Source organism: Ovis aries, chromosome 4 (genome assembly GCF_016772045.2).
Source record: "Ovis aries strain OAR_USU_Benz2616 breed Rambouillet chromosome 4, ARS-UI_Ramb_v3.0, whole genome shotgun sequence".
NCBI lineage: Eukaryota > Metazoa > Chordata > Mammalia > Artiodactyla > Bovidae > Ovis > Ovis aries.
The window spans coordinates 104,524,584-104,550,128 of NC_056057.1; the positions used below are offsets into that span (position 1 = coordinate 104,524,584).

Sequence of the window (25,545 nt, forward strand, 5' to 3'; positions counted from 1 at the left end):
CTGGGAAGCGCTGGATGAGGAGACCTTCCTAGCCCGCTGTCAGCCCTCAGCCTCCCTTTGCACTAGTCCCCACCGGACACTGCCTGGTCCTTTGGAAGTCTTCCCTGCCTCAGTTTTTAACTTTAAAAAAAGTTTGTGTTTTTTCCTTCGGCCATGCCACATGGCTTGTTGGGATCTTAGTTTGCTGACCAGGGATAGAACCCAGGCCTTCATCAGTGGAGGCATGGAGTCCTACCCACTGGAACACCAGGGAATTCCCTCTAACTTAGGAAAAAAAAAACCCAAAATGACCTTTTTGAATGTTTTCAAAGACTCAGTCAAATTAAGGAGTCTTTAAAGCCAAAAGTGGAACAGTTATGCTGACAAATTACAGCAGGAAAACAGCTGCCTTTGTCGTGAAGATACATCTGACTGGGTCAAAGCCAGGGAGAGAGGGTAAGGCTGCTGGAACAGCACTTACTTAAACTGAACCACACAGACTCACACCAGGGGGTTTTCGGAACCAAATTCTCGAGTTTTCAAGGTAAACTATAACGACGTACCCGGTCAACTCTTGCTTAGAATTTTCAGGAGAAGAGTGCCGGGGTGCCTGGCCAGAGGTGGGGGGCACTGGCCAGGAAGTACTTTTCAGGGAGGTTTATACCCTTCACAAGAACGGGGACTAGTGCGCTGTCAGAGGTTGGCAGTGTGCTATAGATAATCCACACAGAGGTTATTCCACGGGAGGCAACACAAGGGCTGACATCAGCATAACAATGGGAGCGCGCACAATGTGCTGATTTACAGATGGTGGCTGAGCCAGGACAAAACCGCTGGCAGGTGGTGCGAATAACAAGGAATGGACTTGATGCAGAAGCCTACGTCCATTGTTTCTAGGTTGGCTGCCACAGGATGGGGGCCCTCAAGTTCAGTGATGCCAGGGCTCTCGCGGAAAGAAACAAAGAGGGCTTCAGCAGGACAGAAAAGCATGAGGCCAGCACCGCAGAGGCGGTCCTGGTGGAAGCGGGTGCGAGGCTGGGTCCTCTCTGCCTTACCTTGGAAGCCAGGTGGACACACGATGAGCGCTTGCTGGAAGGGGTCGGGCCGGGCGCAGATCTGGGCGGCTCCCGTCTGCAGGGGCATGCTCCGCTGGGCCACCGCAGCCATGGATGCCGCTGAGGGCTGGCAGAGTGCAGATTGGTAGTTTAGTATGGAGACCTCGGGATTGGCTAGGGAAAGGGTGGCACTGGTGGAGGTGGGAGCCTACAGGACTGGTGGGGATTAGACAAAAATAAACACAAATAAAACATGAGGGAGATGGCATGCTGGGAGACAGATCTAAATCAAATAAATGAACTCAAAGAAGAGCAAACGAATGAATGAAAACCACGAGCCAAAAAAAAAAAGCGAAAACGGGAGTGGAAATACAGTTGGAAAGACTTAGGGGAAAGCAGGCACCTGCAGCCCAGGACACAGAATCACCTTTGATGCTTAGATTCGGGCCTGTTCTTAATATTTTCAGGGCCTGTTCCTAATACTTGCAGGGCCTGCAAGTGCACACGGGATGCCTGCATGTCAAGTCTATACTGCAAAGTTAAGGACTGGCTAGAAAGAATTATGATCTGCCCTCCCACTCAGACATAAACACTTTCATAACTACCTGGAAGGCTTTGGTTTGAGTCTGAATCTGGATTCCTTGGCTTGGGCCCTGGAATATGGAGCCGAGTGCCTGCCTGCCTTCTCTCCAGGCCCCAGCTCTGTCCCACAACCTGAAGGCCTTTGGGTGCAGGTATTTGGACTTGGTCTTTACTGGGGAGGATGAAACTAGGAAGTGGCTCCTCAAGGCCCCAGGTCTCAGATTCCCGGAGCTTGACATGGAGGGAAACACACGCACTCGGGGAGGGCCTGGGCAGCAAGCCCTTCTGCTCAGGTCTAAGGGTAGCACTTTCAGATGCCCTTAGATGTTCACAGAGCACAGTTACTGCGAAGAAATAACGCTACAGAAACAGAGATGGAGAGGGACGCGCTGAGGCTGGGGTTGCTTGTTGGAATTCGGTGCATTCTCGTGCTGGCATTCAGAAATTAAGGTTAAAGGGCAAGGAGAAGATGCCAGGGCGTCAAGAGAACTTGAGATGGGTTAAGTTAAATGGAGATGGGTTAGACAGACACTGAAGTTATGTCCTCTCTCCTTTCTTTTTCAGAAAGAGAGAGCATTTGAGGTTGAACTTCCATGTGAAGCAAGGCCATGGAAGGAAAAGGAATTCTACATTGGGAATTCTCCAGTTTCACCCCATCTTAGTCTTCGTGCTGATCCTTTAGTAAGATAGGTGGAGTAACCCATGGCTTCAATTTCAATCTTGTTTATGAGAGATTTTGCTACTAGAGGCTACAAGGACTAAGAAAGTAAAAAGGGCAAGAGCCACAAGGCTACTGGGAAACATACAAAATTAGGACCTTAGGAAAGGTAGGCATATATGTCAGATTTGATGAAAAGGATAAAGTCTCATTTAAATGTCTTTTATACTTACATTTTATGCTGAATTTCAGTGCAAAGCATAGAATTTGTTTGAAAGTAATCACCAAATTAGGGACTGCCCATGTTTAGATTTTAAGATATTACTGTAACAACAACTGTGTTTGCACAGCATCACACAGTCAGCCTCCAGGCAGTGTAGCTGGGAATGCATGTGTGGCCCATGTAGGCCAGCATCTCTTGTCACTATTTTTTATTGAAGTGTAGTTGATTTATAATGTTGTGTTATGCATATATATTCTAACAAAAGGAAACTCTAGTGAAAGGAATAAATATGATTTTCCTATTCCCTTCCATCATAGGTTACTAAAAGGTACTAAACACAGTTCCCTGTGCAGCACGGTAGGTCCTTGCTGTTCATCTATTTAATACATAGTCATTTGCATGGGGCCAGCATTTTGTGTTGTTACCAACGGCATGACTTGTGTTTCCCTTCTGTTCTCTCTGCAGCCTCACCTCTCCTGGAGGCTCCCCTCAGACACCACTAGCCGCTCGCCCTCTACATACCAGAGTCCACACACTCTCTCCTCTTCCTGCCTCCTGGCTTCCCTCCTTGGGGCACTAGCGGCAGTCTCCTCCAGGTTCCCACACGGGTGCTCAGTGGCTCCCCCTTCTGGCCAGCCACTGGTCTTGCTGCTCCTTCCTTCCAAATGTCCCCAGAACACTCTCCCTCTTTTTAATCACTACTTCCTTTGCTAAGGCCTTCTGTCCTGGAGCCTGGGACCTGTAAGGCCTTGACTAGTGATGTTCTGGCCTCCACTTCTTTTCTAATCCTTCTTGGGCAAAGAGGCTAGAACATTCTTTCCAAATGACTACTTTTTGTGTGATACCACCTCTGCTCACAAGTCTCTGGTTGCTGCCTAACGAACACTGTGTACACATCTTAGGCTGGCCCTCCTTCCAATCACAGTTAGGCCCAACTTCCCATCTCAATGTATTTTCTACCCTCCCTGCTCAGGGCACCAGCCAGATGGCCTGCTCACTCTGCGGGGACTCTGGTGACGAAGAGCAGAATCACAGTGGTTATTCTGTCCAGGAGTTCACCTGACTGGTGGTGGCTGCCTCAGCCTGAGGACTGAGCTAGGTGCTGGGTGGGAATGTTTATCACACGGGACTCCAGGCCTTAGAGAAATGAACTCTTTCGGCTGAGAACGGAAAGGACACCAGTGGCCTCCGGGGGGCAGCAGATTCTAGGAGGCCTCTCCTAGAGGGTAGGCAGAGTGGGAGAGGAACAGGCTGGGAAGGAACGCTGGGCCTTAGCAACCAAACGTGCCGGGAATGGCCTGGGAAGCAGGGCCAGTGACTCTTCATGAGAGAAGGGGACCTGTCAAAAGAGTGGACGGCCAGGCAGAGTATTCACACTGGAACATATATGCTCTTCTGCTATCGAGGGGTGGGGTTGTGTGCCTACACAGGTGTGTTGTCATCATTAAAGACTGATACTGAAGAAAATCTAGGGACACTTTCTTTGGGGAAACTGGTAGGTAGGAATAAAAGTTAAACTCTCTTAGATACCAGAGGCTGCCTGAGCGAGGCCTTGGAGACTCTTCATACAGTACACATTTCCTGGGTGTCATCCATATTTCCAGCAGTATATTAGGTGCTAGATTCCGCAAATTTTCTGCAAGAGGTTTGAAAGCTGTGGGTCCTCTTCTGGTTCTCACTGCTGGGATTCTGGTGACATGACTTGGCAAAGGGCAGGTTCTGTCTGTGTTGAAAGGAGATCATGTGGACCCAGCAGTGTGGACACAAGGAGTGGGGGCCTGAGCTGGATGACCGCTAGCATCCATCCCTTCCAGTTCTAGAATTCTCCATCAGGCGGATGTCAGACACGAGGGGATCCCAGCATCTCCTTTACCTTATTCTCACAGCAGGACAGGAAAGCAGTAGGAGGTACCGTCTCAGAAATAACTCTCTTAGTGAGTCACTTCTGGGACCTTTCAAGCGGCTAGGAGTTAATACAAAGAATGACTGAGGATCTCAAAGGAAATAACGATGAAGACAAACACCTTCTTGCAGAGCTGAACGTGACAGTAGAGGGATTTTGTCTGTTCTATACGATTCGGAGTTCTGTCTCCTGACTCAGCTTGGTGGGAAAACAGAATCCCTGACCTTTGCTGTGTCAGCCCCGTGTCTGCCTTCCCCTCTGGCCCCCACTCACCTGGTTGTGGACAGTGTTCAGCTGGTTGTTGAAGGTCATGGTCAGGTTGGTGGATGTGCTGGGGGCCACATGCGTGATGAAAGGGGTTTTGCTCTGGTTCACCGTGTCATACATGTTTACCCGACGCTTGCAAATCTCCATGTTCTGGAAACATGATTTGACGCTGTTCATGCAAAGGCAGAGACAAAGGTGTCAGGGAAAGAGAGTAACATGGAATTACAGGAGAGAAAATGGAGAGAGAAAAAGAGAAGAGAGTTAATCTGATAAATGAAAGCACTGAGACACTTCACTTTGGGTCTCAGGTTCCTGGATTTTTCAGGCAGTGTCTGCATTTGCAAGAGTTGGTGATATTTACAGGAATTCCACCCCCCCCCCCCCCCCCCCCCGCCGCCCCCTCCCACCCCGAACCTTCTCACTGCCGCCTCCTCATCCTGGGTGGGTAACAGTTCTCCACCAACACAACAGACCTCTTGGCTCTCACTGCATTTCCTCCTGCTGCTGATCTGCCTCGCAATTTCCACAGCTCATTCTTGGCTTTCAAAGTGGTTTCTGGCCCATAAATAAACATGTAAGTTCTCTGATTGGGACTGGTCAGCAATGGATGACCTGCCGCCATCTTCCTTGCCCACACCCTTTCCAGCTAACCCAGGGCACCAGCGCCATCTAGGGGCCAGCCAGAGAATAGCCAACCTGGTGTCAGGACCTATTGGCACTCTTGCTCCTCCCTGGATTGTACATGGATGGAGAATAATGATTTTAACAACTAATAACAGCGGTGAAGCTTACTGACAGCATGTCTGTTCGCAAGCACTCTTTCCCTCAGTCCTACAACAACCACGAGGGGAAGACAGACAACTGTTGCCCCTATTTTTCGAGTAAGGATAAAGAGAAGGGATAGGTATTTGCCAAGATCAAGAGCTGATTAATGGTAGTCTTCATGTACATTCTCTTTAACTTCCTTCATTCTTCGTTTTTTTTCTGATTCTTACCCAGTTCCATAAAATTCTCTCTTTTTCTTCTTCCATTGCATTTTTGAATCAAAACAAAACTCTTAATTATGAAGTTCAAGTATAAAAGTGTTGTGGACACCAGCATCAAGGGCAAAGAAAGCCATAAGTGGCCTTGACCAAGTGTTTGAAAACCCACCACGGGATCTTCAATTGTTTGTACATTGTTTCTCATTCACATCTCCGCCTCCCTGGTGGCGTCGAGGTAAAGAATCTGCCTGCCAATGCCGCCGACGCGGGTTTGATCCCTGGGTCGGGAAGACACCCGGGAGTAGGAAATGGTAACCTCTCAGCATTCTTGCCTGGAACATTCCATGGACAGAGGAGCCTGGTGGACTACAGTCCATGGCGTCTGAAAGAGTCAGACCCAACTGAGCACATGTGCCACGCCATTCACTTCTGGGTCTTTTTCTTCTAATTAAACTCACTTTTTCCTCAAATGCTAATATTTAGGATAGCAAGATCCCATTTAAATTTCCATTTAAAATACTTATTTAATTATAAGTAGTGTAGTAACAATAAAATCCTACCATTTTAAGATGACAACTGCATACTGTACTATGGGTAAGCTAGATTCTGGGCCAAGCAGGTGCTTGCAGGCTATCCCAAAACATCCTCTCCATGAAAGATTTTCTGAACTGACCTACACATTCTTTGTGAGTTAATCATGACTGACACTGGCCACGCAATGCACACTAAGCATACAATGACTGCCTGATGACCTAGAGAGAAGGTCTCCGGTGACCAAGAGCTAAAAACACTAATGCTAGCAACGCCAACACGTTTTGAGCATCGACTCAGTACCAAACCTACTGTTAAGTGCTTTCACATGGAGGCTGAAAGAGTAAAACAATGGATTTTGTGTTCTTCTGGACTGTATTTAATGCATCAGTGGTTTTTCGACAATTCAACACAAAGCTTTCAGACTCAGAATTCTCTAACTGAAACGATCTGAGTTTTTAGTTTCAGAGGAAAGTACTTTCACACTGGGTTAATGTTGAGAATGGTTTTTAAGGAATTCGAGCACCAGAATCTTGGCATGGAGAAACGAGTGGAGTCTCTTTCATCTGATAATCTAGATGTTGGGGCAGCCCTGGCCCAGCTGCAGGGGTGGGCTGGAGGTTTCTTCTGGCCCCAGACTTCTTCATGGTCTGCCCAGCAGATTCTAGGGTTACTTGGGGATCAGGCCTACTTTGTGCTCCAAAACCCTTCTTTCCTTCTGAGGCGTATTTTCTGAAATCTAAGTTGTCAGTGCTTCCCCTGGTTCCACACCAGATTCTGAGTTAGGAGCCAGCTGATGCCCATGGTTTCTGTGCTGGGTCTTCACCCACAGTGAAACACCCTGATTTGCTTCCATGCAGAACCAAAAGACAGACCGAACCCTGAGGTCATTCAGCCAAGACTCAAACTTTATGCGTGTGACTGCCTCACTGACAGTGCCGGTGGCTTTCCAGGTGGCTCAGTGGTAAAGAATCCACCCGCTGCTGCAGGAGATGCAGAAGGTGTGGGTTCGATCCCTGGGTCAGGAAGATCCTGTGTAGAAGGAAGTGGCAGCCCACTCCAGTATTCTTGCCTGGGAAACTTCTTGGACAGAGGAGCCTGGTGGGTAGCAGTCCATTGGGTCGAAAAACAGTTGGACACAGCTGGGCATGCACGAGTGTCTCACAGTGCACCTGGCTACCAGGAACCCGCTAACGAGCACCCCTCCATCTCCTATCCACAGCTGTTTCTCAGCCAGCCCACTTCACTCCTGATGACACGAAGACTGATCTTATGGGGGCCCTATGCAGTAAATCACCAAGTCTGCCCTCTGTGGTTCAGACTGGCACCCCTTGACTTACCCCTCCCATACCCAGAAACAGGACAAATCCCGTAATGAGAGTTTGCAAGGGATGGGTCCCAGTTCCTTCTCTGTACTCGAGTCTGGTTGTTGCAAGCATGCTTCTAAAGTAGAGGCACTATCTGGTTGTTGCAATACAATCTGACTTGCTCAACAACAGCTAGTAAGGAACAGACTGAAAAGAGAGGGAGCACCACTGGTGATGGGTGCCACACCCTCATTTCTTGTATGCTGCTGAGGGTCAAATCCAGCCTTGAGACTTGACCTGATCTGATTCTGGCTGTAGCGGGGCTCATGGGTGACCCGTGGCTGTCTCAGCTGGGCTCTTTCCATGTATCCCTCTCTCTCCTGATGCCACCTGAAATCTGCTGCTTTCGTGAGCACCCTGGTTCTCCCTGCAGACACCCAGGGAGAGGGCTGTTTATTCTTTCATGTCCTAAGTGCCTCAGAGGTTGAAGTGATTTCTCTCTTGACTCTGTTTATAGGCTGAAATGTGCCCCTCAGATTCACATATTAAAGTTCTAACCCCCTAGTACTTAAGAATGGGACTGAATTTGGAGATAGGATCTTTAAAGAGGTGAAATGAGGTCATTAGGGCAGGCCCTGACCCAATTCCTTAGGAGGAGGAGGAAATCGGGACACAGATAGCGTAGAGGAAGACCACAGGAAGACTCGGGCAGAAGACGGCCATGCGTAAGCCGAGGAGAGAGGCCACAGAAAAAGCCAGCTCTGCTGGACACCTAGCTCGTGGGCTTCTAGAATAAGAAAATGAGTGTCTGCTGTTTGTGACACTCAGCCACTCAGTGGTGCTTTGTGATGGCACCTCCTCAAACCAATCCTCCCTTCTCTTCTCTCCCCTCAGGCACCAAGGCTGGGCCACTAGCTCAGTCCTGCCCACCTGGGAGACTTCGAAAAGTGAAAAAGTGGAAGTATTAGTTGCTCAGTTGTGTCTGACTCTTTATGACCCCATGGACTGTAGCCCACCAGGCTTCTCTGTCCACTGAATTCTCTAGGCAAGAACACTGGGAGTGGGTTGTCATTCCCTTCTCCTGGGGATATTCCTGACCCAGGGACTGAACCTGAGTTGCCTGCATTGCGGGCAGATTCTTTACTGTCTGAGCCACCAGGGAAGCCCTTTGGAGGTCACCCTGATTCCTGGTCAGACTCCCTGGCTCCTTAGTTCCTTCTTATCTCCAGAGACCTGTTAATTCTAGCCACCCCATTCCTTGGACTGTCAAGTCTGAAATCATGCCATTTCCACAACCACAGATTCAAGCATCCCATCTCCTAGGCACACTTTCCACCCCTCTGGCTAGTTCAACTATTACTGTACTAAGCGTTCTCTGAGCTGATCAGACCACTTAGTCTCTATGGACCCCTCCCAGCTTCACTTCCTTTTTCTTTTAGCTAAGCCTTGCATAGCCATGACTTCGGATTATAGTCTCTTCACTGCCAACATCATAAATCTGTGTCAATCTTTTTCTCTTAGCAGCGCAGCCAAACTCCAACCTGGAAGGACTCTGTTGATTCCATGCCTTTACCTGGGGAGTTCATTTACACCCCAGGCTTTTCCAGTCCAACCCCCACAGTCAGGATTCTGCTCTGTTTCTCTGTTCAAGTGTCTCTGCTACCTTCCACTACCTAAGATTTCCTACCCTCCTTTAACCACCAATACCCTGTTTTCAACAAGGAGAGACAGAAGCTGGTGGAAGAAGCCCCTCAACTCTCCTCCACTGCACCAGGCGCTTACAACAGCCATGCGCTCTCCTCTGCCCACCCTCTGTGATGTTGCCTATTCCTCCACCTGCCCTCCGAATCCTGGTCCTTCCCACTACCTCGAGAAACATCTTCTGAGCATCCTTTATCTTTAATCTCTTACTTACTACCAGGCACTTCCCATCAGCCTCTTAAGATGCTCAAGTCTCTTTCATATGAAAAGAAACCCCCTCCTTGGGCCTTCCTGAGTCACCCACCCCTCTATTTTGTCCCTCCCCTTTCACAGCCTTCCTTCCTGAAAGGGTACCATCTATTTCTTCACCTCTCACTCAATCTTTCAACCTGCTAAACTGGTTTCTGCTTCTACCATCCACAGAAACAGTTCTCCATAAGTTACCAGCAACCTCCAAGTTGCTAGATCTGATGGGCATTTTTTCCAAGCTTATTTGACTTGATCGAGCGACAGCAGACCGATCTTTGTTTAACACAACTCCAATCAGCCATTCCCCGGCCATCAATCCTTTAATGACTTCCCATTACTCTTAGGAGAAAGAGTGAAATCCATAACACGGAAGCCCTGCCACTGGCTTATCCTGAGGTCTCATCTCTCCCTGTCCCCGGGTGCTTGATCTTGCCTGTGCTGGGGTCTCCACCTGGCAAGGCCCCTTCCACTCTCGCTGGCCTTTCCACCAAGCAGCTCCCTCTCCTTGGGTGGTCACATCCGTGGGTCATCCACGCCCTGCCTCCAGGAAGGTCCTCTTGTTGCATGCTCTGCTCGCCCTTCGTATCCCCTGAGAACAGCCTGGTTATTTGGGGATCTTTGGTTTAGTGCCTTCCTCTCTCCTGTAGGGGCTTCCCTGGTGCTCAGCTGGTAAAAAACCTGCGGGCAATGTGGGAGACCCCAGTTTGATTCCTGGGTTGGGAAGATCACCTGGAGAAGGGATAGGCTACCCACTCCAGTATGCTTGGGCTCCCCTAGTGGCTCAGCTGGTAAAGAATCCACCTGTAATGCGGGAGACCTGGGTTTGATCCCTGGGTTGGGAAGGTCCCCTGGAGAAGGGAATGGGTACCCACTCTAGTATTCTGGCCTGGAGAATTCTAGGAGAATTCTTGCATTCTATTACAATCCATGGAGTCGCAGAGTCAGACACGACTAAGCAACTTTCACTTTCACTTTCCACTTTCTCTCCTATAGACTCTAAACTCCAGTGGGCAGGGTGCCCATCTGCTCTGCTCCCCACTGCCTCCAGCCCCTGGCCCAGCCCAGTGAATGAATGAACAAACCAATAGATCCCAATCCACACGGGATCAAGTCCACGCATGACCTCTGGCTTGCACGTGGCTCTGCATCACAGAAGCTGCCATTCTGAGCACCTCCCTTTATGCAGACACCCCAGGTCTGGTCCACCCGGCCTCATACCCTCTCATGCCCCACTGTTCCCTTTTTGGTGTTAAGAAAACTTCAGCCCAGGGTCCCAGTGTGGCTGCCGACTATTTTTATAAATACTGTTTTAGTGGAACACAGCTTCCCTGGTCGGTTTCTGTAATGTCTACAGCTGCTTTCAACTCTAATGGCAGAGCTGAGTTGTTGTGACAGAGACCATACGGCTACAAAGCCTGATTTTTTTTTTTTTTTTTTTTTGGGCCTCGAGGCATGTGGGATCTTGGTTCCCTGACCAGGGATCAAATCGGCACTCCTTGCATTGAAAGGAGTTCAGAGTCTTGAACACTGGACCCACCAGGGAAGTCCTACAAAGCCTGAAATATGCACTACCTGGGGCTTTAAAGAAAAAGTCTGCCGACCCCTGGGATAAAGCAACGACCAGGACACCTACTGTGTGCTGTGGGGAAAGTCGAGTAAGTGTGTCATGGTGACGAAGGGGTGGTTCAGGGTCTCGATTGGAGTGATTCTCTTATCGGCGTCTATGGTCAGCATCTTCTTCAGCAGGTCGATGAACTCCCGCCGGTCGGCCTTCTCCACCAACATGTCGCTCCCTTCCAGATCTGTCGTCATGTTCACCTGCAAGCAAGTGGGGACAAGTCACCGAGATTCCGCTGGGCCTCCCTCGCCCCATCCCTCCGTTCTGTGCTCTGCAGCTCCATCCTAATCTCTTGGTCACCCCTTCCCAGCCCCCAGAAGGCTGTGTCTGCCCCGTGGGGGGCGCTGCCACGGGTCATCACTGCCCGCAGGTCACGGCTGTTCTCTCTGCAGGAGAGGCCGGGGGAGGCTGCTCAGGGAAGAGGGAGGCCCCTGTAGGCACCTGCACAGATATGAATGTGCGGGCGCAGCTGGCTCCTGCTTTCATCAGTTAGGCTGAAATGCACCTTGCATCACGCCTCACTGAAAAGAACCATCCGATGAAAAGAATTCTGGAGACTGCGCTTGAGACAGTGTGAACGTACTGAATGGCATAGTTAGAGTTGTACCATTTTAGGCTACACATATTTCCCCATGGTTAAAAAACAATAATTACAACCAAACAGTAAAAAATAAGATGCAAAAAGGTTTATTTCTTTAACCTTCCAACAGAGGTATTGGGGTCTGCTTCCCACACCTAGCAGCTCCTGAGCCAGGGTCTGAGTTATTTGAATCCCTGGGTTCACTGGGACCACCTCTGGCGAAGGCAGGCAGGATATCTGAACACAAGATTTTTCTTCCAAGAGCAAGCCTATACGGCGTGTGCGTGTGCTCAGTCGTGTCCGACTCTCTCTGACCCTGTGGACTGTAGCCCACCAGGCTCCTCTGTCCGTGGGATTTCCCAGCAAGAATACTGGAGCAGGTTTCCATTTCCTTCTCCAGGGGCTCTTCCTGACCTAGGAATCGAACTTGTGTCTCCTGCATCAGCAGGCAGATTCCTTACCACTGTACTGCCTGGGAAACCTATACTAGGATGACCTTTAAAAGCTTCTTTTGTGGTGCTTTCTCCCCACCAGCCCCAAGACATGTACTGGAAAGCAATTTCAGTTTTCTCGGAAAATCAAAGCTTCTAATCAACTGACAAGTACACTTTACTTGGAGTCATGAGTTTTGGTTACACTTATCTTCAGTAAGAAGTGTGTTAGGTGTTCATTGGTCTGGAGCTGTGTTTCTCATTGCTTTGAAGAAAAACTCACTTTGGGTTGCCCTGATTTTAGACTAGGTTTTATTCTAAAAATAGCTGGTGTTCTAGAATTCTCTCTGGACACAAAGATGACCTGAGAGAGACTGACTGCATTGCGTTGTGTGCTCACAAAAGATGGATGTCCTGGTCCCTGGTACCCAGGAATGGGACCTAATTTGGAAACAGAGTCTCAGCAGATGTACCCAAGTTAAAGTCACAGTGAAGTAGGGTGGGCCATACAGCCAATGACTGGTGTCTTTGTAAGAGAAAGAAGGGAGATTTTGGACCCAGAGAAAAGAGGGAACACAGAGAACACAGAGAAAAGAAGGCCACATGAATGAGACAGAGATTGGGGGATGCACATACAAGTCAAGGGGGCCACCAGAAACTAGAACAGCCTGGGCCAGTTTCTTCCTAGAGCTGTTAGAGGGGACATGGCCTGCTGGTACTGTGATCTCAAACTTCCAGCCTCCAGCATTGCAAGAGAATAAACGCTGTTGTCTTAAGTCACCAGTTTATGGCCCCTTGTTAAAGTGGCACTAGAGAACTCACGGTACTCAAATGAACTAATGGGCCTGAATTCTTCTCATGAAGACATCAGTCAGATTGGACAGTGCTGTTTTACAACTGAGAGCCAGTAAACTGAAGCTGTTTAAAGAGCTGGTGTAAGGTCTTAAAAATGTTCCACACACCCAATGGTATACTTCCTAAGGCCAACATATCATTGGTTAAGGTCAAAGTCAGCCACCACATTGGAGTCAAGTGGATTTCTACCCTCCATCCTCTGTTAATTACTCCTGCAGAAGTGTTGCTGTGCTTGGCTCTGAAAGGGCTAACGTTGTATACTCACCCATGGAGCTTACCTGGGCCATGTCATCTAAACAGTTGAAAATGTACTTCCTTGCTTCTTTTGACTTAATCCCCGTCTCTGCTTCATGGTCATCTGGTGTCTGGTCAAGAGAGGCACCGGGCCATTGGTAATATGAATTATTTCCTAGTCATTGTGACTCAAACCCGCCAACCTCTGCTTCTCCCCCTGAGGATCTTGTCCCACCTTTCAGAGAGGAGACACGATTCTTAAAGTGACCTGCCCAGAATGCCTTCCTCTCTTCCTGCTCCACACTTAGGTCATCCCTCCTCCTTCCTCCCTTCCCACGAACACTGTTGGGGGGCCAGCTCTGAGTCAGATCTGGAGGATCCCCAGAAGGCAGTATATGCCACAACCCCGAGAACCATGTTCTCGCCTAAGTTTAAGGGATGTGGTTAGATTTCATATGTGGAAAAGCAGAAGCCTTTGGTCCACACATTGTAAAACTTTAATTTATCAAACTCTTATACATAGAGCTCTCCCTATGTGTCAGACACTACTTTTTAAACATTATTCATCTATTTAACTATGTATTTATTTTTGGCTGTATTGGGTCCTTGCTGCATGCAGACTTTCTCCAATTGTGGCCACAGGGGGTTTCTCATTGTGGTGGCTTTTCTTATTGTGGAGCATGGGCTATAGGGCACGTGGGCTTCAGTAGTTGGGGGGCACAGGCTTAGTTGCCCCTCTGCATGTGCAGCCTTCCTGGAACAGGGATCAAACCCAAGTCTCCAGCATTGGCAGGCAGATTCTCAACCACTGGACTGCAAGGGAAGTCCCCAGGTACTGTTCCAAAGCACGTGAACTCATGTAATGCCCTTCACAACCAATTTAGGGAGGCCGATTACCAGCTCATCTTCCAGAGGGGCAAAGAAGGGCAGAAAGCTTGAGGAGCTTGCCAAGGTCACGTGACTGCTGGCTCTGGAGTCTGTTCGACAGTCCCCTCTGCTTGGGTCCAGGGGACACACGTCCAGTTCCTGAACTGGCCTCAGTCTAGGAAGCTGCTGTTTCCAATGACTATGGGGTTTTGGACTTATTCATGGATCACAGGTAATTGATCCTCCAAGACTCACTCAAGGACAGCACACCTGGAGCTGCTAAGATCCAGGCTTCGATGAGGGAACAGCTGGCTAAGAAGGCCTGAATCTCCTAACTAAGACACAGTAATGGCCAGCCTCAGCCTCCTCCTGCCAGGACTCTTTTTCACTGGACCTGACCTTGAGCCGCTCACCCTCAACAGCTGCCAAACGCCAGCCTCCCATCAGGAGCCTCAGAGGCCTGCTCAGCTGCCAGATCTCTTTTCTAAATCTTTTGCCATCACTGACCACACATTATCTCTAAATGTATTACAGTTTGGCTGTGGTTTCTGTTAAAAAAATACCCACCTACACTCTTGCAAAAAAAAAAACACCTAAAATGAACACAAAACACACTTAAGAGGTATATTATTTTCTCCTTCCCAGGAAAAAAACAAAACCAACAACATTAATTTTAATCACTAGGCACAGATCAAAGTGAAAGCAAAATATGTTTCCGTTAAAGTCAAGCCGCCCGAGTTTACGGTGTGCAGTGAGGCGCTACACCACCTGCCGGCGGGGCCAGCAGACCCCTCCCGGAGCCTTCGGATACTGTGTAGCTGCCTGCAAGGCTCTCTGCATCCTTCAGGGCCTGGCTTAAACGCTCCTCCTCGACCCTCTGCCATAGCAGGAATCAAGGCTCCCTCCTCCAGGCTCCCACATTCTATTCCTGCCGGAAATGGTGCTGGCCATGGGGAGGGGGCAGGGCTATCACACATGTTCAGTCTCCCTCTGCACTGGGAGCTCCTTAAGGGCGGGGGACCATTCACTTCTTTCATTTCTCTATCCAGCAGCCAACCAGGCAGGTCGTCCAGGTTTACTGGATGAAATTGAGGGAGTTTAGCAATCAGAGCTTGAGGTGCAAAGGCAGTAGGTCAAGCAAAGCGGTGCTTTCTGAACATTCAAAAATCCATCCACCATGTATTATCCACAGTCGCGACCCCGCCATGGCCAAATCAGAGTCAGAGCCAGGACCCATGTGCCTCGGTTAAAGGCTCCTGGCGAATGGGGGCACTTTTCGCGGGGACCTTCTTCCCCGTAAGCTGGGTGTTGGTGAGGAATGAGGCAGGCGCTCTTCCTACCTTCAGCCTCCACAGAGGATACGGTGAGTCTGTGTCCCGGTTGAAAAACCTAGTTGTCTTTGTCCCCGCGCTTAATAAATATTCTGCTGGCAAACCCTGTGTTTGTGAAATATACCGGATCTGCAAGGAAAGATGGGAATGAGGTCAGGGCTTTTCCTGTCACCATACACGTGGTATACTAACAGCTCTAGTGTCTCAGAGAAAAATGACAATTTTATAGGGAGAGAATGAAGTAATCAAAGGAAAAGGGAAAAGGAAGAAGAACAAAGAAAGAAAAGCCAGGCGATCCTCAATTGTAAACTTGGATACTGGTACTTGAAGGGATAACACAGGTAAGATGCTTCAATAAAGGTTGTGGCTAAATTTAAAAAAAAAAAAAAAGTGATTGAAGGGAAGGAAGGTTTGGGAGACAGTATCACACCTCAGAGCCCCACCCCATGTCAGGTTATGGATGGGGTGCCCATCCAGACAAATGAAGAGAGCTGGCTGAGAACACCTGTGCTGTCTGGACCCACCTGATCATACTCTGAAGCTCCTGGATACAGTGGCCAGCCCAGGAACAGCTCTGCAATGACGCAGCCCAAAGACCACATATCAATTGCCTCACAAAATGGTAAACCCAGGATGATCTCAGGGGCCCTGAAAAGGAAGAATGGAAAAAAAACAGTCATTAGCAATTTGGAAAAGCAGGAAGCTATTTCTATACGAATTCTAAAAAAAAAAAAAATCCAGTCTTTCAAACCCAAGCTACCATTACTGACCCCCGCAAGGTCCTGTTGTTCTTGAGCTGGGTTGCAATGATCTTTGTATCCTTTGGCTTGGTCCTCCCATCAGTAGGGTGCCTAGCTAGGTGACTGGCTGAGATGCACGGCAGGTCTGAGGTTGTAGAGCAGACCCAGAGGGAACCACAGCTACTGCTTCACTACCATCACGCTCCAGCCAGACGAGCTAATCAACGCCTTTGAGATACTCAGGAATTATCTTTTGTAGCTGAAAACCCAGGAAATCAACCTTTAGAGAATGCCCAGGTTTTTTTTAATTTTGCTGAGTGGCGTGCAGGATCTTAGTTTCCTGCTGCTAAGCTGCTAAGTCACTTCAGTCGTGTCTGACTCTGTGCGACCCCATAGACGGCAGCCCACCAGGCTCCACCGTCCCTGGGATTCTCCAGGCAAGAACACTGGAGTGGGTTGTCATTTCCTTCTCCAATGCATGAAAGTGAAAAGGGAAAGTGAAGACGCTCAGTTGTGTCCAACTCTTAGCAACCCCATGGCCTGCAGCCTACCAGTCTCCTCCATCCATGAGATTTTCCAGGCAAGAGTACTGGAGTGGGTTGCCATGGCCTTCTCCACTTAGTTTCCTGACCAGGGATCAAACCTGCTCCCTGAACATTCAGTGGAAGCTCCAAGTCTTAACCACTGGGTCACCAGGGAAGTCCCAAGGATGCTTAGTTTTTACAAAGGAATTCTGAAGTACAGGTATTCTATTTTCAGTCATATATAAAACAAGTTGCCTCCCCGCAGAATGGGATTAAATCCAGTATCTGTTTATACCAACAATCCCTTTTTAGGAGTTTGTATCATACTTTTCCAAGGAAACACTAGTTTTGTTTTTTTTTTTCCATTACCTTCTAAAGAATTCTCTCCTATGACAATTATAGTACCTGGTTCATGATCTGTAGTTCAGGTGTAAATCAGAATTCCATTATAAACCCTTTCCTAACTTCAGAAAATATATTCCTTCACATGATAAACCTGGTTACCTGCTGGAACTTCTGAAGGAAATCACCTAAACTCAAAGAGAAAATTTCACATATACTTGGTAATCAAAACCAAAGACCACAAGAGTAGCTCTGCTTTTCTAGGAATTGGTCATGATTGCTAGGTTCACATTTTGGAGAAAACCATGCTCAGAGCATGAGATATGAACTCAGTTTATGATTTTTTTTTTTAAACGTGGCTTAAGGCATTCTGCTGATGCACGGGCCCAACTTCTGTTTTCTCTATCAACGGTCCCCTTGATGGCGTGATCCCGGAAGATGCAACTCCACCTTTTTAGCAGCCTGGAGAGGGAGCCTGGGAGCTGGGAGACTTTTCTCTATCGGGGTTATCTCTGCCCAGCCAGCAGGAGAGGAGGGAGGGAGGGGTGCCAGGAGCACCTCCACTTGTTGGAGCTTCGAGCTGAATTTTCCCTGCACAAAGCATCTCCCTGCCTGCTCCTTTAAACTGGCTCTCATTGCTGGGTTTTTTTTTTTTCTTTCTCTACATAACGGTTCTGAAAAAACAAGTAAGAACCAAAAGGTCTTGCTATCAAGTCTTTTGATTTTTCAGCTGTAAAAAGGAGTCTCTTCCCTTCCTTGGAGCTGGAGAGGCAGCACTACTGTTGGTGCTTCTAGGGCGCTGAGACTGTGGTCTGGGCGGCAAGGCCAAGGTTGGGTCTCCGTGGGCTTGGAAGGAGGGGACTGCTGCGGAGGGCCGGGGAGCGAGATGTCCCTGCCCCCTCGCTGCTGGGTGTCTTCAGCTCCAGTGTTGTGCCTGACACTTCGCTCTGTCCTTGGTCTTTGTCTCCTCCCAGCCTAGTTGCTGACAGTTCACGTGGACGTGGGGGATGGCTCTTGCCCTCCGGCACAGATGCCCTGGTGAGGCTGGGGAGGCATCAGTGCTGGACTGTCCCGGGTCATGGGACCTTGGACCTGGCCTAGGTCACTGTGTCCAGCGGTGCACCCAAACACCAGGGCTTCCAGAGCCACAGATCATTACGTGGAACTGAAGAGACTACCGCAGGTTGCTTCCAGCAATGCCATCTCTTCCGCGGTGGTTTCGGTTTAAAAAAAAAAAAAAAAACCACATCTTTTTGAAAAGAAGGGAGTGTCTCAAAAGAACATGATAGTGAAAATAACATGCTCTTGTCACACATGTGGCAGAACCTGCTTTGCTTTCTGTCCTCTCTGTTCGAGAGTCAGACGTGTCTACCTGCCTCCTCTCACGTGGAGACTCTGGCCTCTCCTTGGGGAGGTACCTGCTCTGGTCCTGAGAAGCCCCTCTTGTGGCAGCTGCTGCTGGCTCAGAATCAGGCATCTTGGCACCTGTCTCCCATTCTTGTGACCTGTCCCTTTGCCCGTTGTAGCCTGGACACTCCAGTCTCCAGGTCGGCTCTTAGGAACAGGCTGCTCTGGTTCCATGTGGCCATCTCTGGACTTGACCATGAGGCTGTCCTTCCTATCAGGTTAATTAACTGGCCCTCATGCCCCAGCACTCTTGCCTGGAGAATTCCAAGGACAGAGGAGCCATGGGATCGCAAAGAGTGGGACACTCTTGCGACTAACTTTCACTTTCACTTTTTCATGCCCTTAAGCAGACCACTGGGAACCCCTGGAAACCCATTTCCCAGATTCTGTTCCCTGATGATCTGCCCAGCAGAATCCAACAGGTAAGACTGTCATGCAAAGGGCATGCCAGTGATGTTCTTGGGCAAGAAACAGCAGACTCACGCTACAGGAATGGGACCTGTGAAAACCATTTAGTTGGGGACTTCCCTGGTGGCCCAGTGGTTAAGACACCGAGGTCCTTATACAGGGGGCTCAGGTTCGATCCCTGGTTGAGGAAGTAATATCCCATATGCTGCAACTAAGAGTTCTCATGCCTCAACTAAGATCAGGCACAGCCAGATAAATCGTAAGTAAATGTTAAAAAAAATTGTTTAGTCCATCAGAAAACGGAATGACAGCAATTCCTGGCATCGCGATATGTACGGCAGAGGATTTCTTTTGCTGTGATCTAGTGAGCAAATGTGCGGGCATCAGGCAGGGCAGCTGGGAGACAAAAGAAACAGAAGGTGCAGCCCTGTCCCCCACGGGCTGCTGGGGAGGCGACACCAAAGCACAGGGGACAACTGAAGCTGAGCACAAAAACATACACACACACACACACACACACACACACACACACACACACACGCGCGCGCGCGCACACACACACAGACCTAATCCAAGTGCACACTCTCGCTCTAGTGTCTCCCATCTAACAATAAAACAGAACACAAGAACAAAACACGCCAAAACCAAACCTCTCCCAATCCCTTCAGCCCCTGCAGCTGCTGCCCTAGTTTTCTGTTCTCCGTCCAAAAGCCAAGTCTCTGAAGAGCCATGTCTGGCATCTTCCCATGCTCCGTCTCTCGCATCTTCCCTCCCTCCTCTCACTGGACTTGCCCCTCCGCTCCATTCAAGCGTGGAGCTCGCCGAGGCCAGCAGGGGCCACGCTGCGCCCACTGGTCAGGTTCTCAGCTCTGGAGCCTGAGAGCCGTGTTCCTTCCACACGGCTGGTCGTTCCACCCAGTCTGGAAACAGGCAATCTTGGTTCGCACGACACTGCGTGCTCCTGCATTTGCTCTGCTCTGCGGCTCATGGCTTGTCCTCCTCTGTCTAAGCGCTGCCCATGGCAAAGCCCCAGGACCCCTTCTCTTCTCTCATTTCGTTGTTTTTCTAGGTAATTCTTATGGGGTTGAACTGTGTCCCAAACTCATGCTGAAGTCCTAATCTTCGGTAGCTCAATGTGGGCCCTTCTTTGGTAATGGGGTGACTACGGATGTCAGTTACGATGACCTCGTCCTGGAGCAGGGTGCATCCTTCATCCAATCCAGCATGACCAGTGTCCTTGGAAGAAGGGGGACATTTGGACACAGACGCAGAGGGAAGACGGCCATGTGAAGACGGAGGCAGAGACTGGAGTGATGCTGTCACAAGCCAAGGAGTCTGCAGAAGATAGAAGGGGCAAGAAGGCCCCTCCCTGGAGGCTTCAGAGGGAGCACGGCCCTGCTGACACCTTGATTTTGGACTTCTAGCTTCCAAAACTGTGAGAGAACAAGGCTCTGTTATTCTGAGTCATGTGTTTTGTGGTACTCGTCTCTGCACGCTGGGAAACTGTGACGGTCACTGTGGCCATTCTTAGCGGTTTAAATCCCATTTTGTGTATTTCCCAAAGTCTGTCTCCATCTTGGACTTTTCTTGGCTCCAGCTTTATGTTTCTGATGGCCTGACATCTCTGTTGGAATCTCTCTCAATCACCTCAACTTGTCTTTAAAAGGGAACTCTGCTCCTCTACACCTTCCCACCCCAAATAATTCCTCCCTCTGTCCTCTGTTTCACTAAATGGAATTTCTCTCGCACCCCCACCTCCCCACCCCGCCCCATTACTCATGCTGGAAACCTGGGATTGATCTCGGATTCCTCTCTCTCCCTCTGCGTCCTTGCCATTCAATAACGGCAGCTCCGAAGCAGCTCAACTGGCCCCGGATTCTCCGCTTCTGCTGCCACCGCCCTGGCCCTGACCACCTCCCCCGGGCCTTCCTGTCTTTCCACTCCATCACTGCTTCCTCCAGTCCACTCTCTACCAGCTCAACAGGTCACAGGCCCTCAGCTCGAAGTCCTTCCCAGGCTCCCTGCCTCCCTGAGAAGGAAATCTCAGTCCCTCCCCTGGCTGGGCCCCACCCGCCCAGCACTGTCACCCATCCACTCTCCCAGCTCAGTGAGCCCCAGCCTAACCAGTTTCCTGAGCCTTCCGGAGGAGCTGTTGCTTTGGCGTCAAATGCCTTCTCCGCTGGTTCTCAGGTGGCGGCTTCCTTCTTGCTCATCCTTCAAACCTCCGCTTAATTGTCACTGCCGCCAACAGGCGTCCCTCGACCCCAGTCAGTCTCCATCTCCGGTGCCATAAATGTCACTTTACAGCACTTTCCCAATAACCTCCTCACCGTCTGTCTCCTCTGCTACGTCCGTGAGGGCAGCACAGGGTCTGGCATTTAGGAGCCAATCAGTAAGGATTTGTAGATTGAATAAACCTTTATTAAATATAAGAAAAGTGCTAAAATATGTGACTCAGATGGAAAGTTCTAAGGCTTGCAAACAAAGGAGGGTAGAAGGGGCGAATCTTCATGAAGAACGGGAGCCCAGGAGTGAGCCTTTCACCCGGGGAAAAGCCGACTTCTGTGCATGTGAATGGGCAGGGCTGATAAGGCCCATCTCTTCCCACTTCCTCTAGAAGCCATCCTCCACTCAGCTCCACACTGTGGGTTTGCTGGAGCCCTCTGTGGTCCAGCTCTCTCTTGTAAACCCCTACTGGTCTCCTGCCTTTGGTTTCAACCTTTTCCAATTTACTCTGAAACTCTCCCCCATTCAAAGGCCGTGTCCTCTTGTCTGCACACATGACATGTTGGTCACATTTCTGAGAAAGCCTGGCCTCCCCCACCCCTTCCTCACTCAAACACACCTTGCTCTCGGTGCTGGTGGACTGCATGGTGAACATTCAGACATGAACCACCAGATCGGTCCAATAAATATTAACTGACCACCCGAAGGACTGATGCTGAAGCTGAAGCTCCAATCCTTTGACCAACCTGATGCGAAGAACTGACTCATTGGAAAAGACCCTGATGCTGGGAAAGATTGAAGACAGAAGGGGACAACAGAAGATGAGACAGTTGGATGGCATCACCGACTCAAGGGACATGAGTTTGAGCAAACTCTGGGAGATAGTGAAGGACAGGGAAGCCTGTGTGCTGCAATTCATGGGGTAGCAAAGAGTCAGACACAACTGAGCGACTGAACAACAACAAAAACTGTTGTATATACATGTCTGGGTGTTCGCCCTCCACTATCCCAAGGGTAGGGCCTGTGTTCCTACGTTTTGAGCCTCAGTCTGGTATACAGCAGATGCTCCATAAAAATCTGCTCAACACGAGCCCTCAGTTCAGGAAGGCACTTCTTTATCTGGCCCCTCATTAATCCCTGGGGAACCAAAGACCCCTCTGCTATGATCGGGCAGATGCCTGGTCCCTGCTCCACTGGTCTGTAAGGCTCCAAGCTCCTCGATGTTCAAAGTCAAGTCTAAAATCGGTTTCTTTCTGTTCAGTGCACCGGAAGCACATTTGATGGTTGCTAAGGTGTATTTATTCTTCAGTGAAGAAACCATTATTAGCAGGGGTTATCCTAAGATAGAGTTTAGCACCCCTTATTTAGTCACTTAGCGGGGAATAATTCAACTGCCATTTTCCTAAGCATCTTCTACGTGCCAGGCACTGTGCTGGGTGCTGACGATCAGAAACCAGACCCTGCGGTTCCTCCAGGAGTTCACTGTCTAGTCGGAGGCAACAATGGGCCTGTGGCCAACATATAACGAGCTCCCAGCACATGCAGGTGAGGCAAAGCCTGGGGGCCTTCTTGGGAGAGGTGATCGGGCGAGGTGGCCTCCAGGCACAGGGTGGGGTGAGTACACGTCCATCCCTGGCCTCTGGCTGCACCTCTGGCACCTAGCACAGACACCTGGAGCACCCAGGTGCTCACCACACCTCTGGAGAAGGAATAAACCTTTCTGTTTCAAACCCACACCCTCAGCAGGCACCAGTTTTCCCTGAAGCTGGCGCCATCTCCTTGGCAACACTGCCTATGACAAGAGGCAGACTACTTGGCCTTTCTATTTCAAAGTTTACATGCTTTAAAAAAAAAGAGAAAAAAAATCACATCCTGGTTTCTTGCATGGGGGCTGTTTCTGGTCTCTCAGTTTGGGTCTCTGGTGGGTAGGACTGCCAGCTTGGGACATGGCCTTTCCCCTCTGGGCTCAGAACCGCCTAGGCTGTGTTAGGGACTCAACCTTCCCTTACCAGCCCACGGAATCCTCTTACAGAGGCTCCTCACTGCTATTTTGGGACATCAGAAATACTTGAAACACACACGAAGTGTCAGACAAAATTTGCACCTAAGAAAGATTGTTCCTTTCCAACATTTCCATAGCAAGACACAGAAAATTCTATCTTTCTATAGAAAGAGAACGGACAACTGTCATTTTCGACACAGCCGTGATTAAGCTTTGATATTTCACTCCGGTGGCTCTCCTGACAGTACATGTAGCTGGTGAAGCATTCCCAGATCACGTGCAGATGTTGTGACCCTATGGGGGAATGACCTCCAACAGAGGCGTGCACACCACCTGAGTTGAGTGGGAACACTCAGGACCAGTGCCATCAGGTCGTGGCTGTATACCGATTTTCTGACGTTGGCAGGAGGATAAAATGAAACAGCATCACAGGAGCACCTAGCACAGGGCCTGGCCCAGAGAAAGCAGTCAGCAGATAATACATCACTTATGGATTATGTACAATGTGTCTAAGGCCATGTGACGGCAATTAGATAAAGGGCATCCCTTTCCCTCATTTAAAGAAGTTTTATTAATGCTGTTTCTTTTTTGGTTGCGCTTGGTCTTCGCTGCTGCACGCGTTTCTCTCTCGTTGCAGCGAGCAGCGGCTACTCTCTAGTTGCGGTGTGAGGGCTTCTTATTGCAGTGGCCTCCCCCGCTGCAGAGCACACCAGGCACCCGGGCTTCAGCAGCTGTGGCTTGCAGGCTCTAGAGTGTGGGCCCGGGAGTTGTGGCACGAGGGCTCAGCTGCCCCGTGGCACGTGGAATCCTCCCGGGCCAGGGATCAAACACATGTCCTCTGCATTGGCAGGCGGGTTCTCAACCAATGGACCACCAGGGAAGTCCCCCTTTCTTCATCTTAAAGGTCCATTTTCTTCCTTATAAATTGAAATGTTAGGAAAACTATCTAAATATATTAAAGCATAACCACTAAAGAGTTTTTTTCATTTATCTTTACAAAAAAGGCGCAAAGGTTAATATAACCAACAATGAAGTCCCTGTCATTTAGCTTTAGAAAGAAAACTTCCCATCCACAACTCCCGACTTCTTCCTACTGGAGAGCAAGACCCTAACCCTGCATCACCTTTCACAGTACAAGCCCTTCCTCACCCAACCTCCCCGGCCAAGTTCATGTCTCCATCATCCACACTAATAACACAAGTGCAAGGTTCGTGGCCACTCCCAACTTGGGCAATAAATCTGCAACACTAATCAGAGAGCACAGGAAGGACTGTGCATTTCTGGAAAAATGTTACTCAATTTCTCTGGGTTTTTATTTCACCATCTATAAAATGTGATTATTAATCTTGCTTTTTTCCTTGTCTCTGCAGCAGCTTATGAAGATAAATTACGTTTGGTAGAATTATAAAGCAGTTTGAACTCTCTGGAAGCAAGACACTCTGTTAGTCCATGGTATTTTATAATCACTGATATTATAAGGTGTTCTTGAATTGAACTGCAGTGAAAAAGCCTGTTCCCACAAATATATGTAGATTGAAAGTAACCTCAGTATGGTTGGGGCAGAAGCAATCAAAATGTAAAATTGTATTTCAGATGGGTTGTTAAATCTTATGTTTCCGCCGCAAAAGTAAGGAGACTTGGAAAGGCTGACACCCGCTCAGAGGCACTATTTGAGTTGGTGGCCTGGACTGGGAGGCAAAGGATTACATCAAGGCCACACAGGACCCTAGGAGTGGCAGAAATCTGAGGACTCGAAGGAGGCTATTTTAGGGAAATTGGACCCCAAAGCCCAAAGGATTTTCACAGAAGACAACCTGAAAGGTGAACGGTGGAGAGTGCTTCAGGGCAGTATTTCTAGAAGATGGATTCGTACCATGTCAGGGGGAGCCAGAAAGGTCCAAGTGGAGACAGCAACTGAGGCCTGGCTAATCCAAGGTCAACCTGGGGTTTGATTTTGAAAAAGATACAGCTTCCTTGGCAAACTGGAGATAGTAAAGAAGCAGCTCTGTCTTTGAGGTGCTTGACAAATGGGTGAAAGACAAAGTGACTCAGAGACAGAGCTCCAGGAACAAACCACAGGGTGAGGTTGACCAGGAGCCTGCTCACTGTGTGGGCCTTCCCTGAGCCAAGGTGATAAGGAGACTGGTCTAACCAAATGCTGTGCATCCTGAGAGCGCCACACACCCTCCACAGGAGAGATTTTCTCTAAGAAAATCTGCCTTGTAGTACAACGAGGAGGACGCTGTCCTCTGACAGTGACAAGGCTCTGACTCCAGAGGAGAAGCCAGGGAACACACCCAACTGGTGCCTGTGGTGGTCCCAGCTTGATGTTACACATGCAATGAAATTGTTTCAGAGGGGTTCTAGAAGTTCTTTCTCGGGGCCACTGCTGACAGCCATAAAACTGTGTGTATGCTATGAGGATTCAAGAGCCTCACTGGTGATGCTGCTATAATTGAGCATCTCCAGTTCTCACAAACAGAAATGCTCAAGACATCAGAACAAAGCATCACAACCACCTGGAAAGTTGATTATATATAAT

At 49.2% G+C, this 25,545-nt stretch overlaps 1 protein-coding gene across 4 annotated transcripts in view; it reads right to left on the minus strand.

The window, feature by feature from the left end:
- The window catches only part of HIPK2 (homeodomain interacting protein kinase 2), a 205,952-nt gene that overhangs the window by 52,104 nt on the left and 128,303 nt on the right, over nucleotides 1-25,545 (minus strand). For 2 of the 4 annotated variants that reach the window (XM_027968868.3, XM_027968867.3), the window contains exons 3-8: nucleotides 15,879-16,002; nucleotides 15,364-15,483; nucleotides 13,201-13,287; nucleotides 11,072-11,256; nucleotides 4,674-4,836; nucleotides 1,035-1,161 (exon numbers count right to left, since the gene is read on the minus strand). In XM_027968868.3, the coding sequence (XP_027824669.2) occupies nucleotides 1,035-1,161; nucleotides 4,674-4,836; nucleotides 11,072-11,256; nucleotides 13,201-13,287; nucleotides 15,364-15,483; nucleotides 15,879-16,002 (806 nt within the window). Of the gene's footprint in view, nucleotides 1-1,034; nucleotides 1,243-4,673; nucleotides 4,837-11,071; nucleotides 11,257-13,200; nucleotides 13,288-15,363; nucleotides 15,484-15,878; nucleotides 16,003-25,545 lie in introns of all 4 variants that reach the window. The other 2 variants (XM_027968866.3, XM_027968865.3) reach the window with 1 other exon arrangement.